This window comes from Rhizophagus irregularis, chromosome 20 (genome assembly GCF_026210795.1).
Source record: "Rhizophagus irregularis chromosome 20, complete sequence".
Lineage (NCBI taxonomy): Eukaryota > Fungi > Glomeromycota > Glomeromycetes > Glomerales > Glomeraceae > Rhizophagus > Rhizophagus irregularis.
In genome coordinates, this window is record NC_089448.1 from 3,339,150 (window position 1) to 3,356,732 (window position 17,583).

The 17,583-nt window shown below is 28.2% G+C and overlaps 5 protein-coding genes across 5 annotated transcripts; all 5 read right to left on the reverse strand.

Moving 5' to 3' along the window:
• Positions 1 to 763: 763 nt before the first annotated feature.
• OCT59_013331 (uncharacterized protein) lies at positions 764 to 1,072 on the reverse strand (the record flags this gene model as incomplete). Its single annotated transcript, XM_066140736.1, has 1 exon — positions 764 to 1,072. One exon carries the CDS (start codon positions 1,070 to 1,072, stop codon positions 764 to 766), a length of 309 nt encoding a protein of 102 aa, XP_066001588.1.
• A 643-nt stretch (positions 1,073 to 1,715) lies between these two features.
• On the reverse strand, positions 1,716 to 2,056 carry OCT59_013332 (uncharacterized protein; the record flags this gene model as incomplete). Its single annotated transcript, XM_025325125.2, has 2 exons — positions 1,716 to 1,746; positions 1,872 to 2,056. 2 exons carry the CDS (start codon positions 2,054 to 2,056, stop codon positions 1,716 to 1,718), a joined length of 216 nt encoding a protein of 71 aa, XP_025182692.2.
• Positions 2,057 to 4,919: 2,863 nt separating this feature from the next.
• Positions 4,920 to 6,760, reverse strand: OCT59_013333 (uncharacterized protein). Its single transcript, XM_025325126.2, has 6 exons — positions 6,379 to 6,760; positions 5,922 to 6,311; positions 5,621 to 5,848; positions 5,470 to 5,544; positions 5,266 to 5,400; positions 4,920 to 5,186 (listed from the first exon to the last, which is right to left on the reverse strand). Exons 1-6 carry the CDS (start codon positions 6,694 to 6,696, stop codon positions 5,091 to 5,093), a joined length of 1,242 nt encoding a protein of 413 aa, XP_025182693.1. The 5' UTR covers positions 6,697 to 6,760; the 3' UTR covers positions 4,920 to 5,090.
• A 3,554-nt stretch (positions 6,761 to 10,314) lies between these two features.
• On the reverse strand, positions 10,315 to 11,896 carry OCT59_013334 (uncharacterized protein; the record flags this gene model as incomplete). The annotated part of the gene is made up of 6 exons (XM_025331770.2): positions 10,315 to 10,407; positions 10,488 to 10,622; positions 10,694 to 10,765; positions 10,851 to 11,078; positions 11,151 to 11,540; positions 11,609 to 11,896. 6 exons carry the CDS (start codon positions 11,894 to 11,896, stop codon positions 10,315 to 10,317), a joined length of 1,206 nt encoding a protein of 401 aa, XP_025182694.1.
• A 2,752-nt stretch (positions 11,897 to 14,648) lies between these two features.
• OCT59_013335 (uncharacterized protein) lies at positions 14,649 to 16,223 on the reverse strand (the record flags this gene model as incomplete). Its single annotated transcript, XM_066140737.1, has 6 exons — positions 14,649 to 14,735; positions 14,803 to 14,937; positions 15,020 to 15,100; positions 15,179 to 15,406; positions 15,483 to 15,881; positions 15,948 to 16,223. The coding sequence occupies 6 exons, from the start codon at positions 16,221 to 16,223 to the stop codon at positions 14,649 to 14,651; spliced, it is 1,206 nt and encodes a 401-aa protein (XP_066001589.1).
• Between the last annotated feature and the right edge of the window lie 1,360 nt (positions 16,224 to 17,583).

The window sequence follows — 17,583 nt, forward strand, 5'->3', positions numbered from 1 at the left end:
CTAAAATGAGCATTTGTGGAAGAGATTAAAACGAAGAAAAGGACCAAGAAAACGGAAAAAACTTTAAAAGTATTCATATTAAAAGAAACTTTATGAATAATTGAAAAAGTTGGAATTGGGAGATAATTTATACCCTATAAAAAATGTTTGTCCGATAAATATTCGGAATGGGTCAATTTTCCAGACACTCGCACGCTATTATACAATATTTGTTACAACTTACAATTTAATACAAGTTGCGGAGATTGAGAATTTTTAACCACATAAAAAACGTACAATATCATGATGAATGTCCAATAATGTCAAGTAAATGTTCAGAACGGGGTCGATTTTCTGAACAAAAAACCGAACAATGTTTGGACAATATTATTTATAGGGATAGTGTAATCTTGGGTGGTCATCTTTAGTGATCCATCAAATCGTAACAATAATTCAAGATTAAGTTCAGATTATCTGGAGAAAACGGTGTACAAAGTCCATAAAAGAGATAATTTTGTACATCTATTTATTATTTATAAATATTTTTGTTTATCGTAAATTACCGTTATAGTTATATTTTCACACAGTCTGAAATATGTAAGAATACGAGGACCAGTAACACCATCTGCTTCACGAATGTTATTAACAGTTAATGTTACTATTAATAATAATTACGCTGGTATTTATTTCACGGACAAAAGTTTCACCGACATTTATTTCACCGACACGATAATATAACTAATGTGTGACTACGAGTACGTGATCGACTCCAAATATTTGCATATCACGTACTCACGTACGCATGTTCGTTTAAAATAGTATCTTTATTAATACATCTCTTCAAGTGATTAACTGCATAGCAAGATAGTTTCATAGGATTTGCATGCGTTTGGATATATCCATTATTAGAAAAGATTCCTGGGTACTCTTCAAGTATCATTTTAAATGGACCACGAATACGAGAGCACCACATTTCTGGTGTTTCATTATCATGTTTATGTCCTAAAAGGGCTAATGCTTTTCCTATTCTTTCATATGTTTCATCACGATCAGATGAGTAAAGCTTAAAGTATGCATTACTATTTAAGTCCATCTTTTAAAGCGAATTGAGCATTCTTAACTTACGCATAATGTGTACGATATTAACGTACGCACCGGCCGGAGTTAAGTTTAACGCTTTCACGTGCAAGTGTATAACTCCTAACTCTGGTAGGATGTACGAGTGATGTACGTACGCACCGTGCGTAACCTCTAGGCGAATTATAACAGATTAGTGATTTAAACGATTATTTATCAAGTTATAATAGTTTGTAACAAGTATATTATTACAGGTATCACCCTAGCTCCCAGTCAGTTCCCAGCACTTTCCTGGCGCTGGCGAGTTTCCATAAAGCACGAGATGATCATCCAATAAGATTCCGCCTTGAAATAAAATAGCTAAATTATTTAACATATACTGTAGCAATTATAGGAGTACACACAGGTTAAAAAATAATTGATGAGCATATATTGATTTTTGATTTATTTGTGAAAATGATAATCATACATGTCTAGATAATGTTAAAACATGGTAAAACTTCGGCAAGTGTGAACAAGCGATCACACTTGAGTAAAATTTGGCTTATCTGAAATCTGAAAAAATTTTGGTAGCTGTGAACATATATTTACACTTGAGTAAAATTTGGTGCAGTAAATTTCACTAACCCGCTTTTAAAACTTTAGCTATTACATACTCATTATCCTCCATCATCTTCAGCTTTGATGATCCTATCATTTAATTCACAAAAATTAACCGAGTCAATATCCATATCGGGGAACGTTTGCTGTGGAATTGGAACGGACAATTTCTTGATAAGCTTTTTCAAAATGGGCGAATCTTTTGGCGTTCATACTTTATATCTTCATTGGTTCGTTTTTTACTGCTGGTATCAGGCTGTTCTTTACCATCAACATCCATTTCTACTTCCTCTTCTAGTTCCATATCAGTTGATGGACATATAGGATACAACTTGCGTGGATTATCAATGCATTTATAATGCACAATATGTCTGCAGGTTAAATATACGAGAAGTTTCATGTGAGCATTAGTAGAGACAGGATGAAAGCTTAAAGAAGGAAGACATGAAGAAAGGTCTTCAGAGCATTTGGCACATCTTAAATAACTTCTTTTCCGTTGAATTGCTGTTTCCTCGATCTGTTTGTTTCAGCAATCATTCCCTCCATCTGTATGATTGGTGAATTTAGGATGAAAGTTTTGTCCATCAAGTTGGATAAGGTTATTTCGTCGAAGGACATTTCGCCGAAAATGTTCGTGATTAACGTAATTCCTTAATCGATACAAAGAAAATAAAAAAATGTTTCAGAAAATTGAAGAGTACGATGAAATTGTTTAATAAAATTAATTTTCCTTTAATTAAATAAAATAAGCAAACGCGACTTGTAATGTGTAAATAATTCGTTTGTCTTATAAGAAAGAAAAGGAAAATGTGTCCTTTCGTCGAAATGGTTTCGGTGAAATGTCCTTCGGTAAAATGGCCATTCAGAAAATGACACTTCAGTGAAATGGCACTTTGGTGAAACATCCCTTCGGCGGATACCGTAGAGGATAATCCACCAGGAATTCTGTGTTCACAGCAGACATTATTCTTATCAATTTAGTAAAATCCATGTGTATATATATAAGAAATTAAGAAAATGGACATAGAAAACAAATTATTATTTATTTTTAATAGACTGTTTACGTGAATCTAATAATAAGATTACTTGTTGGCCAAAATCTAGTGAAGATATAATAATGCATTTTATTAATCATATAATCATTTACTCATTTTATTCAATACGAAAACGCGTTATATGGTATCTAATATTAAAATGATACCATAATATTGTACAGTACTATTCATTCATTCAATGTGAATGAATGTGTTAGAAAAGCATCAAGAAGGACGATGATAACGATGAAGATTACTTGATAAGAATAAATTGGCCTTTATGTTGACGCGTACGAAGTGAAACTGATATATATAGGACTATTTAAATCATTTCTTGATATCGACTGGTTGTACCTCAAAAAAAAATTTAATATAATAATAAATGTAAGGACAATAATTTTAACTAATAAACTTTATTTTACTTTATCGGTTACTAAACTTTTTATACCATGGTGATTTTTAAATTTAGGGTTTCGATCCGTTATCCGATTGAAATCCGTATTTCGAATTAAGACTTGTAATTCGGATTAAAATCCGGATTAAATTATATTATCCGGATTAAATCCGAATTAGACTTATGATAATTATATATCGAATATATTGAATAAATTATTTAAATTATATATTATATAAATTTTGTTTTTTTTATTCTTTTAATAATAATATGAATTTATTACACTTATATTTCTAATTATGCTTCATCTTCTAAGTTATTCCATTCTGGCGCGAAAACTTCCATACCTTTCATATTTCGTTTTAAAAAGAGCATTTAGTCATTATTCCCTTTTCATCCAAGAATGCACGTATGTATAGTTCTCCATTAACATCAGAATATTTTGTAAAATAACTATGTGCGATACTTGTATATGTTCTTTTAGCACTGCTCTCTTTTATAAATAATATTAATTAAAAAAAGATAAATTTTTTATTCTTTTTAATATAAAGAATTATTTTACAACATTTTCTTTTAATTTCATGGGCAGTAGTCGCTAAATTTGTATTCTTTGAACTTAAAGGGCTTTGTAAACTTTTATTAGGAGATTCTCCATTATCCAAATCAATTTCAATATTATTATTTTCGATTGTTTACAATAATTGAGACGTAAAGACAAGTAAATAGTGATTATTAATATAGTAAATCAGTATTGAACTATTTATATACTAATCCTTACACAATCCGTCTAAACCGTCATAAGGATCATCCTAATTAAGCTCGGATAACGGATGCTTAAAAAAGGATCGAAACCCCTTCATTTATATTTTTACGGAGTTTACATACAAGAGGTTTAATATTTCACGTGTGATGAAGTGAACGTGCTAAACTCATTAAAACATGCATTTTTCTATATTTATTGCCTAACCGACTCGAAAAGTTCATGATCCACGGGTGAATTGTATAATAGACCCCGAAATATACATAAAAAGGTCAGAGGTTCAAAAAAATTCTGTACCGCATTTTTTCAGGGCCGGAATTATGATAATTCCGGTCAGTATCCAAAAACGGTAATAGCTTTCCACCAGGCATTATCTATAAAGGAAAGATTTTCATGATTTTTTTTTGGCTGGGTTTTACGCAAACTATATTTCGGGTCCTGTAATAATCGATACTGTATATTTTGTATATTTGCATATAATTGATATAATTGATCGAGTTAATAAATTGTCTTTAGAGGTATAATAATATGTACGATGGTTTTTTTTTAAAAAAAAAATTAAGAGTGACGTAATTTGCATAAAATCATTTTATTTTAAGTTAATCCCAGTTACGCCTTCAATAAATAGAGTTAATTTACAAATTAAGGAGAAATCCCGGTTACAAAGAAGTACTCCTTTTTTTTAACTTTAACAAGTTAACAAAATTTTTATTAAAATACTGAATATAGAAAAATAAACTTTGATTAGTCACACATTTCTTTTTCTTCATTTTTATTTATCGACCGATATAGTAGAGAAATAGTTTCATAAATTGTTGAGTGGAATTATAAACCAATTGGAGTCGGTTAAAAAGAATTTTTGAAAATAATATTAACTTTAAAAGGGTTTTTGGGGGTTTATTTTTTTTTATTAAAGAAAAAAAAAAGATTTATTGCCTCATATATTTACATTATATGTACCATGACTATCCAATAAGTACCTTATAACGGCAACTCCGTCATCCATTATTTATCAAGGTTGATTGGCTGTACAACATAGCAGAATGCATGAGTGGTGTAACCCTTTGGCGCTATTTCAATTTATACAATACAAATTTATTATTTATGTAAAATAATTCAATTATGTAATTATGTTATTGTTTATATATGTCAGCTAAAATAAATATCATAAAAGTCATATGAATAATGGAAATATATTATAATCGAACAAAAAAAATTATTTAAATTGACGGTGCACGATTCTAAATTATTCATTATGATTGGGATAAAAGAAGAAAGCTAAGGCAATAATAACATATGTTGCCAGCAACATAGCACCTTCTAACCAATTTGATTCGCCATCCTAAAAACAAAAATAAGTTTATCCCTTAATATTATAATTTCTTTTAATAAAGTGTAAATAAAAAAAAATCATTTAATACCTGAATGAGATAATTTGTGATCAAAACTGAAATGAACAATACAATAGTTTCGAATGTTCGGAAAAACAATGTCATTTGTTGCCCTATTATCCATCCGAGTATAACGAGTAATGGTGAAACGAAAAGCGCGATTTGCTAAAAGGAATTCTCATAGTTAATAAATGAAATATATTAGAACACTCATAATAATTCATAATTATTTACCATAGAACTGCCGGCGGCTACATTGATGGCAAGATCCATTTTATTTTTCATTGCAACGGTAACAGCGGTTACGTGCTACTCAACGAAAAGCTACTTGTTAATAAAAAATCAAGAAAAGAAGAGAATCGACGTATAAAATTACAATAATTACCTCGGCAGCGTTACCAACGATGGGCAATAAAATCAAACCAACAAAGGTTTTACTTAACCCAGAAGTTTCAACAATTCCTTCGATTGAACCAACTAAGTATTCAGCAGAAAATGCTACAGCAACAGTTACAGCAGCCAATAACAAAAACGATACAATAAGAGTTAATTGTGGTTGTTCATCATCTTCGATTACTCCTTCGTCTTGGTATAAATGCGTATGAGTTTTCAACTAATAAACCAAGAAAATTACATTTTATACGATAAAAAAAACAAAATGTGACATAACTTTTTCTTGTACTCACTTGGAATAAAAGATAAAGAATGTAAATTATCAACAAAACAATTGCCGTTCCATGGGATAAATTTAAAAGTTCACTTGTATGATCACTACCAGTTTGAACGATTTCTGGAGTTTCAACAGAAGAAATAAAAGCTGCAGGAATAATTAAACCAATACATGCCAAAGCCATTAAACTTGAACTCGTTTGCGCTGCAGTCATATTAAATTTTTGTTCTTTATGATAAAATCCTCCCGCAACAAAACACATTCCTAACACTAATAATAAATTTGAAATAATTGATCCAAGAATTGAAGCTTGAACTACACGTATTTGTCCTTCTTTAAGTGCTATTATGGAAACAATTAATTCTACTGCGTTACCGAAGGTAGCATTTAACAAGCCACCAATAGTCTGCAAAAAAAAAGAAAGTTTTTAATATTAAATTTGGCAAATTTTCTTAAATATTCTTGATAAATACCTGACCAACTCTCAAACTAATATCTTCAGTTGCAAATCCAAGTAATTTAGCTAGCGGAATTATAGCCAAAAAATTTATAACGAAAACCGAAGTGTTACTCCATTTTAATCCAAATGCTATGTATCCAAGAGGTACAAAAATTAAAAGTACATTTATCCATGAAGAGAGGAATATTATCTTAAAGGATTCAAATAAAGTTGGTGGTGCTGATGAAGAATGCAAAACTGGTGAACTTGGAGGAGACGGGATTAATGTCGTGTTAATGTTCGTGTTATTTTGTGATGAATTTGTTGATTTTCTCTGTGACTCTGATGACATATTTCAAGAGAAGTATAATAATAATAAATAAAAAAAAAAGAATTAAAATACTTTTCCTTTTTTCATTTTTTAAAAAGTATAATCGACATACAATATATACATAAATTATATATTACATAATATAATTTAAATAATTTATTTTATCTAATTATTGTATTATTGAACAACGTGAAAACATTCTTTTTAGAATTCTTTTTAATACACACATAATGCACACATGCAACAAATAGTGAAATACCCGGGTATAAGAATGTCGATCAGAATATTCTAGATTTGCGTCAAACAAATAATAATTTATCCAATTTTATATTTTTCATTATTCGTTAATTAAACGTCGAATAATAAATGGAATTGTTTTTTTATTCTAACCCTAGCCATTTCTATTCCTTTTATACTAAAAAAAAAAAGAATAGAAACTTGAAACTTATAATAAAAGTTTAGAGTGATAAGCAATGTCACAAAAATAAATAGTTTCACGGGGCGATAAAAAGCCGAACAAATTAAATTTTAATGTGCAACCGTATTTTTTTTTTGTACTTATTATTGAACTACAACTAACTTATGAATATTTCATTTAGTAATACAAAGAACTTTTAGCTAATTATAATAAAAACCCTATTATTGACAAAGACAATAAACAAATGTATCACATCATATAAATTATCATTTTACAATAAACACTTTTTTGATGTTTTCCGCACACACAAAGATATTTTCCAAAATTCTTTAAATTTTCACGATTTTTTCTAAACAATTAACATTACGTCAATCAGTGAATAGGCGCCTTAACGCCATCGCACAATATATTGATTATTAACAGTAGTAGCTTATCATTATTTATATTAAAAGCGCATATGATTTATGATAAGTTTGTTACGATATTAATATTTACTGTATCACAAATGTCACAAAATTTACTTGATTCATGATTGTAAGTAATAAATATGTGTATTTATTTAAAATATCTATTTTTTCCTATTATTTCTTGACGTGTTATTTAGTTATTTATAAATTTCTGACGAAGAAACATCTTCATGGATAGCAAGGACAATTCCATTGGCATATATTATATGCCGATATCCCGTGAAACTTTATACGATCGTGTCATCAAGTGACAACTGCAATATGTAATTATTCGGAGTTACCGCTACTAGTCATTAGCGTTAAGTTGTTGAATAGTGTAACCTTATAAAAAATTTTCAGAAAAATGATCCATTTATCGAAGTTTTTTCCAGAATTTTTTTTATAGGTAATATAATATTATTTATATTATTATTTTATGATACTCAAATTTTTCGACAAAAGTGAATTTTATTGGGTGAAAATTGACACGTAAATGTAATTTTATCATCAGTTTCAAATATAAATAAAATAATATTTATAATAAATGTTAATAATCTATCGTTGTGCACAAAATGCATAAAATAATAAATGATCACGGCGTCAAAAATGATAATGATAATGAATATCAGCTAATTAATCTGATAATTAGTTGTGAACCCAATATTAAATGTATTTCTTGTTTAACGCATGAATTTTTCATTAAGTGTTATTCCAAATTTAATTATTTGAACGGATAGGTTTCAATTAAACGTTAGATAATACTATAAGGGACACCAGTGCAGGAATTGAACCTGCGTTTCCACGGATGAAATTTGGGTTAAACGATATTGATTAAATGTCATATTAATAATTATTTGTTAATATTTGTCTCAATTTATTCATTCTATTTATTGCAACAGTGATGAAATTTACAAGCTACAGTATATGAAAGAAATGCTTAATTCAGAGGATTTAACAGCTCTTTTGATTAAACAGTGATTGACTTGTAAATAACTATTCCATTGGTTGGTAATTGCCGATGAAATATTTTCAAAAATTTGAAATTGAAAATCAAAATAAATCACCTTGATCCATAAACCAGGTATATAATAAATATAGTTAGTATGTACTAAATATTGAGTAGTGAAACATAAACTGGAAAATTTGACATGTGATCTGCATTATTTGGTCCAATTAAATGGAATATTCTATAAAGAAAAAACATTAGAGAACAAAGAACAACATTAAAGAATAGCTGCAAAGTGATGTATCAATCGAGAATATTCTATGATTGATCGAATCTACAATAATAAACCTTAATATATATCCATTAACGGCGTACATAATAGATTGCATATTTTTAGGATTGGTTTGGCGTTTTTGAATCAAATAGTAATTATTAAAATTATCAGTTATTTTTATATTTTTATTGTTTTTATTAATATTTATTTTTATTTGACAAAAAATTAATAAACGAAATTTTTTTTTTATTATTATTCTTGCAAATAAATCGCATGTATTTAGTAGCATTAAATTATCTCTTCTAAGTCTTGGCGTTTTAGAAAAAAAATTATCTTATCAATAACTGCTTTCATAGTAGTATTATTACCGTACTGTTTTTATAAGGTTGTTCCAACTTGATGGTTTATTTAACGTCCAGATTTTCTGAAAGTGTGAGGGGGAAGTAAACAAAATAAACAAAATAAACAATAAAATTTGATAATTTTGAAAAATTCGAGAATTTCAGAAAATCGTAATTTAAATTTAAAGGGGCATTTAAACATATATGTTTATCAAAATTTATAATTGAAGTACATTAAAACAAACAATTAAGTTGATTTTAACTTTGATTTGCGAAGTAGTTAAGGGAAATCATCCTAATTCGAATCGATACTAAATTGAATTAGAACTTAGAATGAGTGACTCGAATCATGTGCTAATTCACTCCTTGTTGATCAAGCGTGCTAATCGACATTGTGCCAAGTAATATACTTTTGATTAACAATGATGGTCGTTGTTAATTTTTAAGAAAATTTCTACATTAATAAACTACATATTACTAGTGCTCAACATCATAGTATGCCTTTTCACAAAAATTAAGGCCTAAATTAAACAAGACTACTAACTAAAATTGTTCAGTACTCTCGAAAATAGTCAGAAAAAGAGAGCATTGAATATATATATTATTAATATAATTATTATATCATTATAATCAGCTTACGAATACTAATAAAAGTAGAATAAAAAGTAAAGTAACATATTAAAACACCGCAGTGTGGTTTAGTATAAATATTGAAAATTTATGCGAATGTTTTCGCTATATCACAGTTCCGTAAATATGCTACATTTACGAAAAACTTGGAATACGGATCAATATTTTATAATGTGACATGGAATTATAGCCATAATAATAAAAATAATTATTAAAGTTAATATTGTCTTAATAATGAACAATAATAACCTTGACGGTATACAAGAAGTGGCATAAAATATACTATATTCAAGGAAGTCGAAACTGTTTACGTTTAGTTTGCATTTGTTATTAAATTATTTGACAAATTTTAATTTTACCGCCATTGTTTTCAATTTTATTTCATTCATATTTCACGCGCGACTGCAATAATTTAGGAAATAATTTACAGTTGTTAAACATCTTTCAATAACGCTGGCTGAGTCATTATTGTTTCTTACGAATGTACTTAGCCTTATGAAAGTGATAATTACTAAATGGGTATATTTAATAAAAATGTGCGTATTTGTACTTGCGTGCGTCACCGAAAGCACAAGATTTACTAACTAAGAATTATTGGGGTTATAGAAGAAAGCCAAGCCTACAATAATATATGTGGCTAGTAACATAGTACCTTCTAACCAGTTTGATTCGCCATCCTAAAAGGATTACAAATTTTAATTAAAAATGCAAGTAAATATTTATTTGAAAATTTTGGTTCATTACTTGTTATTATTACCTGAATGAGATAATTTGTTATCAAAACTGAAATGAATAACGCAATAGTTTCGAAGGTTTTGAAAAATAACGTCATTTGTTGTCCTATTATCCATCCAAGTATAACGAGTAATGGTGAAACGAAAAGTGCGATTTGCTAAAAGAAAATTTAGCTAAAAATTTATTTTCGGTATATAATAGAAAAATAAGTAATTCAGAGTAACTTACCATTGAGTTTCCAACGGCATAGTTGATGGCGAGGTTCATCTCATTTTTTAATGTAGTGGCAGTGACGGTATGCTATATGAGATGAAATCACTAGTAATTAAGAAAAAGCTAAAATTCAACAAAATTCAACAAAATTTGAAGTAATTTTAAAAATTACCACAGTAGCATTGGTAGCAATCGGCAATAAAATTAGACTGACAAATATTTTGTTTAACCCAGAATTTTTACCAATTCCTTCAATTGAATCAACTAAATATTCGGCAGAAAAAATTATAGCAACAGTTACAACAACCAATAACAACAACGATACAATAAGAGTTAATTGTGGTTGTTCATCATCTTCGATTACCCCTTCATCTTGGTACAAATGCGTATGAGTTTTTGACTAGTAAACAAGAAAGTTACGTTTATACGGTGAGAAGAATATAATGTTGCGCCATAAATTCGTTTTACTCACTTGAAATAAAAGATAAAGAATATAAATTATTAATAAAACAATTGCTGCTCCACGAGACAAATTTATAAGTTCTTCTTCATGTCGTTTATCATTGCTACTCGTCTTTATTTTATCAGCAAAAGAAATAAAAGCTGCAGGAATGATTAAACCAATACATGCTAAAGTCATTAAACTTGAACTCGTTTGTGCAGCAGTTTTATTAAATTCTTGTTTTTTATGAAGAATCCCTCCCGCAACAAAACTCAATCCTAATACTAATAATAAGTTTGAAATAATTGATCCAAGAATAAATGCCTGGACTACAGTTATTTTTCCTTCTTTAAGTGCTATTATGGAAACAATTATTTCTACTGCGTTACCGAAGGTAGCATTTAATAAGCCACCAACCGACTGTAAAAAATAATAATTATTAGCAAGAGAAATTTTTTAAATTTAATTAATCTATTTGTGACTAATACCTGATCAGCTCTCAGGCAAATATCTTTAATTACAAATACAATTAATCTGGTCGATGGAATTATCGCCAAAAAATTTAAAATAAAAATCCAAGTGCCGTTCCATTTTAATCCATGAGCTAAATATCCAAGTGGTATAAAAACAAATAACAAATATAGTAAGTTTATCCATGAATCACTAAGTACAGTTTTAAGGGTCTTATTTGTAGTTGATTGAAGTGGAACACCTAAAATTGGCGTATCTGAACTAGTTGAACTAATTGACGACTGCGATAAACTCTCTAATGACATAATTCCAAGATATGATAATTTAGTAGTATAAACTTTTTGCAAAGGCGACGTTACGGCAAAATAACAGCAATCTTAAGAACAAAAATAATTAATTGCGCTAGAAAAAAAAAGCTTAAAATTTAATATGAAATGCATTTTTTTTTTCCTAAGAAAAAATAGTACACACATATACATTATATGCAAGTTACTTGTGAAAATATTCTCTCTCAGAATTCTTTTACTGTTAGCCCATTACATAAATAAAACCTGTTTTAAGCATAATAAATCAACAATGAAGCGATGAAACAATGATTCTTAATTTATCCATTTAAGGTAAAAATGCATAAAAAGTAATAATCAATGAAATTAGTTTTTTTCGTCTGTACCCCAACACAATCTGTTGAAAATTCCCGGTAATAATTACTATTTTAAGTTTATTATTTTTTTGTATAATCTACAAATGATTTACTCTTTTTTTAACCGGAATCAATAAATAAATATGCATTCTATAAAAATATTTCTCAAAAGAAGATTCCGATTATACGTAAGTTTTTGTATGCAATAATCGTAAATAGAATAGCAGTTTTTTGTGACAAATAAGAAAATTTAAACTAATGACATAATATATGACATAATATTTATTATACTTTTATCTAATATTAAATACTTGTTAATTCGCAAACAATAATAAATTATTAGGTTTATTTTAGTTATTCTTATAATAATTCACCAAAACATCTCTTTCGAACAAACTTGACCATTATCCGAAGTTGAATTTGGACTTGGTTAAAAATTAACCGGTTAAATTTATTCTTAGTTTCGGCCAGGATTAAGTTTAACGAAGGATTCTTAAGTGGGTGATATTTCTGCCGGTGAAGAATTATTGAATCATAAATTTCATCATTTTTTCAGTTCTTATTTTTTTTAACGTAAATTTAAAAAAAAATTATTGACCGTTTCGCTGACGATCATTTGATTAAGTATTTCACTGACGAAACTACTTCCCAGATACTCGGCATCAAAATAAAGATACGCCCTTTTAATTAATGGCCTAAAATCCAAGGACAAAAATGCCAAAAACCGACCCATACGAACAAATCGCAAGCCTCCAGTCCGACTATCCTTTTTATTTTACGTATCCATTTTGAACATCTAACACTTATAACCATACTGTTATAGCCAGTTCTTTAGCGTTTACAAACGTAAACAAATGGAAAATGGTAAGCAGAAGGTATTTAGGTAGGCGGGTATAATCAATAAATAAACTATATGTATAAACACTTAATAAACAATCCAATCAGACGTGTAGTATAGCACTGTACGCCGGCATATACTCCCAACACGAATAAAGGATAACAAATTTATATTTCATTAAAATTCAAACAACAGTTTATTAATTAATATAATCATTAGAACCATTTTTATTAAGAAAACTCTTCTACTGAACTTCAATTTAACTACAGGTCTAATTACAGGTCTATATATATGTAAAAATACTAGACTAAAAATATCTAACATATTGCATATATTGAATATATTAAATAAATTAAACATATTTGATATGTTGCATATATTTGATATGTTGAATATATTTGATATGTTACATATATGCAACATATGCAACATTTCGAACATTGATCGTCACCTCGTGATTAGGCCCAAATTTTGGTCACGTGATCGATCGTTCGCTACAATACCAAGATAATAAGATTGTAAAAAGTATTAAATGATTTTTTTTAATGTGATTATCATGATGATATACAGTAATTTAGTTGCGTAAAGTTCAATTTGTCTTTAAAAACGTCAATAAAAAAAGCAAAATAAACAAGCTGTTAATAATATAAAGAGTAAGTTAGATAATGATGAAGACATTTCAGGTTATAATTTGGAGGTACCTATGCAAAAGAAAATATCCACACGACTTAATGTTTCGGGCGAAACTGTTTTGCAATTGGCGAAACGTTTCGCCAATTTAAGTTTCGGTTGGCCATTCCGAAACTCCTAACCTTGGCGAAATTTCCGAAACTTGGGTAAACTAAAATTGTCACGTGCATGATACTAAATTTATGTGATTTTCACCAAGTTACGGAAGTAACGGAAGTTTGGGCAAGTTTCGCCCAGTTTCGGAAATTTCGCAAGTTTCGGATTTTGCATCAGTGGCGAAACTAGTTTCGTCAGGTTTCGGAAGTTTCACCAAGGATTTAATTTCGGTTTCGCCCGAAACACTAATTGAAACTGTTGAACAACACTCAAATAACTAATTCAAAAGATTAAGACAAGAACAAAATCAAAAAGTTCGCTGATGATTACAAGATAAAGGTATGGAAGAAAAAGTAACTTCAAATCTGACCATTCAAGTATAAGCTTCAAATCATTCAAATGGTCAAAGGGATTAAACATAGTCCCAAGAAAAAGGAGACGGTAATAATTGATGAAGTGAAAGAAGATAACGATATGACTTGGCGACCGTGTATAAATTATAGAACAATTTATCATTTATGTCAGTATTCTTAACGTCGTGTTGATAGATCGATTCTTTTCTTTTGGAAGTATGGTGTTATTTAAATATATCTTTAATATTTATTTTATATACATGTTTAATAAAGATTAACAAACTTTACATCGTGTACATTGTGGAAATATTTCCATGCTGCGGTGACCAATAGGGATTAATTCTACTAATACGAATTTCAATATTGGTATCTCAAAAAATATCGGTCATTAAATTCCCGCATATTTCAAATCGACTATTTAATTTATACTTTAATTTTTATCAATTGGGATAAAAGTAGGTAGCTAAAGCTATAATAACGTACGTAGCTAAAAATATAGCACCTTTTAGCCAATGTGTTTCTCCACCCTAAAAAAATATAATAGTTAATTTTACAATTTTAACTGAAAAGATAAATAATAGCATATTATGATACCTGAATAAGATAATATGTCATCATAACTGAAGCGAATAAAATAATAGTTTCGAATGTATGGAAAAACAATGTCATTTGTTGTCCTATTATCCATCCAAGTATAACGAGTAATGGTGAAACGAAAAGTGCGATTTGCTAAAATTTTTAAAAGCAAAATTAAAAAAAATTTATTTAAATAATTATAAAGTAAGATTATGTGCAATCCTGATTTACTTACCATCGAACTGCCGACAGCACTATGAATAGCATAATGCAGATCCATTTTATTTTTCATTGGAGAAGTTAAGGTACCTACAATCTATACAAATTAATAATTAATTGGTAATTTTAAAAAAAAGATTTAACTCCCGAAAATTTAAAGAAATTAGATATTTACTTCGGAAATTTTTTTAATATTGGGAATTAAAATCAAACCGACAAAGGTTTTATTTAATTCATGAGATTCAACAATTCCTTCGATCGAATCAGCTAAGTAGTCAGCAGAAAAAGAAACGGAAACAGTTACAACAGCCAATAACAACAACGATACAATAAGAGTTAATTGAGGTTGTTCATCATTTTCATTTTCCTCCTCAGCTTGGTAGAAATGTGTATGAGTTTTCAACTAATAAACCAAGAAAGTTATATTTTATACGATGAGAAGAATTAAAATACTGTATCATAAGTTTTATTGTACTCACGTGAAATAGAAGATAAAGAATATAAGTTATCAACAAAATAATTGCCGTTCCATGGGATAGATTTAAAATTTCTTTATATTTTTCATCATCATTGCTAATGATGTCTGAATTCTCAACAGAAGAAACAAAGGAAATAAAAGCCGCGGGAATAATTAAACTAATGCATGCTAAAGACATTGAACTTAAAGCTGTTTGTGCAGCAGTCACATTAAAACTTTGTCCTCTATGATAAATTTCTCCCGCAATAAACCGCATTCCTAACACTAATAATAAATTCGAAATAATTGATCCAAGAATTGAAGCTTGAACTATACGTATTTGTCCTTCTTTAAGTGCTACTATGAAAACAATTGATTCAATTGTATTACTGAAAGTAGTGTTTAACAAACAACCAGTTACCTGCAAAAAAAGTGAGTGTTTAATGTTAAATATTACAGATTTTGCTTAAACATCCTTGATAAATACCCGACCGACTCTTAAGCTAACACTTTCGGCTGCAAATTCAAATAATATGGCCAATGGTATTATAGCCAGAAAATTTAGAACGAAAACCCAAGTGGTATTCCATTTTAATTCAAAGGCTATATATCCAAGCGGTACAAAAATTAACAATACATTTATCCATGAAGTAGTAAATATAACCTTAAGGGATTTACATAAAGTTGGTGAAGGTGGTGAATAATACAAAACTGGTGAACTTGGAGGAGTCGGAATTGATACTATCAATGGTTGTGATGACATATTCCAAGAGAAGAAAAAAGATTAAAATATTTTATTTCCTCCTTTCTTTTTTAAATAAGAATAAGATATATTGTAATTTTCTTCTTACTAATACACGCATGTAGCAAATGATAATCGATTTCATCTTTTTTTTTTCTATTGTGATTTGTGATTGAACAATAACACAAAAATAAATAGTTTCACAAGCGCGATAAAAAAATACTTTCAAATGAAATATATTTTTAAATTTAAGCCACTTTGGTAATACAAGAACTTTAAGCTAATTATGAAATGTACCACATCAGTCAATGCATGATACCGCATATATGGACTTATAATAACAAATAGAGTATTGGTGCTAGCACCCTTCAAAAAAGAATATTATAGAACAATTTCACATTTTCCGAAATTTCTGAGACGACTAACGATTTTTTCTCATTTCGGTAGAAACCAAGAACCCAATTATTGCCGTTTTCGAAATTACTGACAAATTCCGATTTGCGAGGTTTGATATATGATTTTTCGTATAACAAAAGCGAATCACATTTTTACGCGAATTTTTAATATTTTCATGTCAAATTTTTTTTGTGAATAATCAAATTCAAGATAAAATGTGTATCAACGCAAAATTTCAGCATATATTTAATATAAAAATTTTGGACTTTTACTATGCAGATATCATTTATTATAGTCATTTAATTATATATAAAAATAAAGTGAATCACATTTCTGCATAAATTTTTAATATTTTTGTGTCAAATTTTTTTTTGTGAATCATCAAATTCAAGTCAAAATGTGTATTAATGCAAAATTTCAGTATACATTTCTTATAAAAATTTTGGACTTTTATTATGCAGATATCATTTATTATAGTTATTTATATATAAAAATAAAGTGAATCACATTTCTGCATGAATTTTTAATATTTTCATGTCAAATATTTTTTGTGAATCATCAAATTCAAGTCAAAATGAGTATCAGTGCAAAATTTCAGCATATATTTCATATAAAAATTTTGGACTTTTATTATGTTAATATTATTTATTGCAATTATTTACATATAAAATAGTGACATAGAAAAGTCCAAATTTTAAATGAAATATATATTGAAATTTTGCCTTGATATACATAATGTCTTGAATTTGATGATTCAAAAAAAATTTTAATATAAATATATTAAAAATTGATGTAGAAATGTGATTCACTTTATTTTTATATATAAATAACTGTAATTAATGATATCTGCATAATAAAAGTCCAAAATTTTTATAAGAAATGTATACTGAAATTTTGCGTTAATACACATTTTGACTTGAATTTGATGATTCACAAAAAAAAATTTAACACAAAAATATTAAAAATTTATGCAGAAATGTGATTC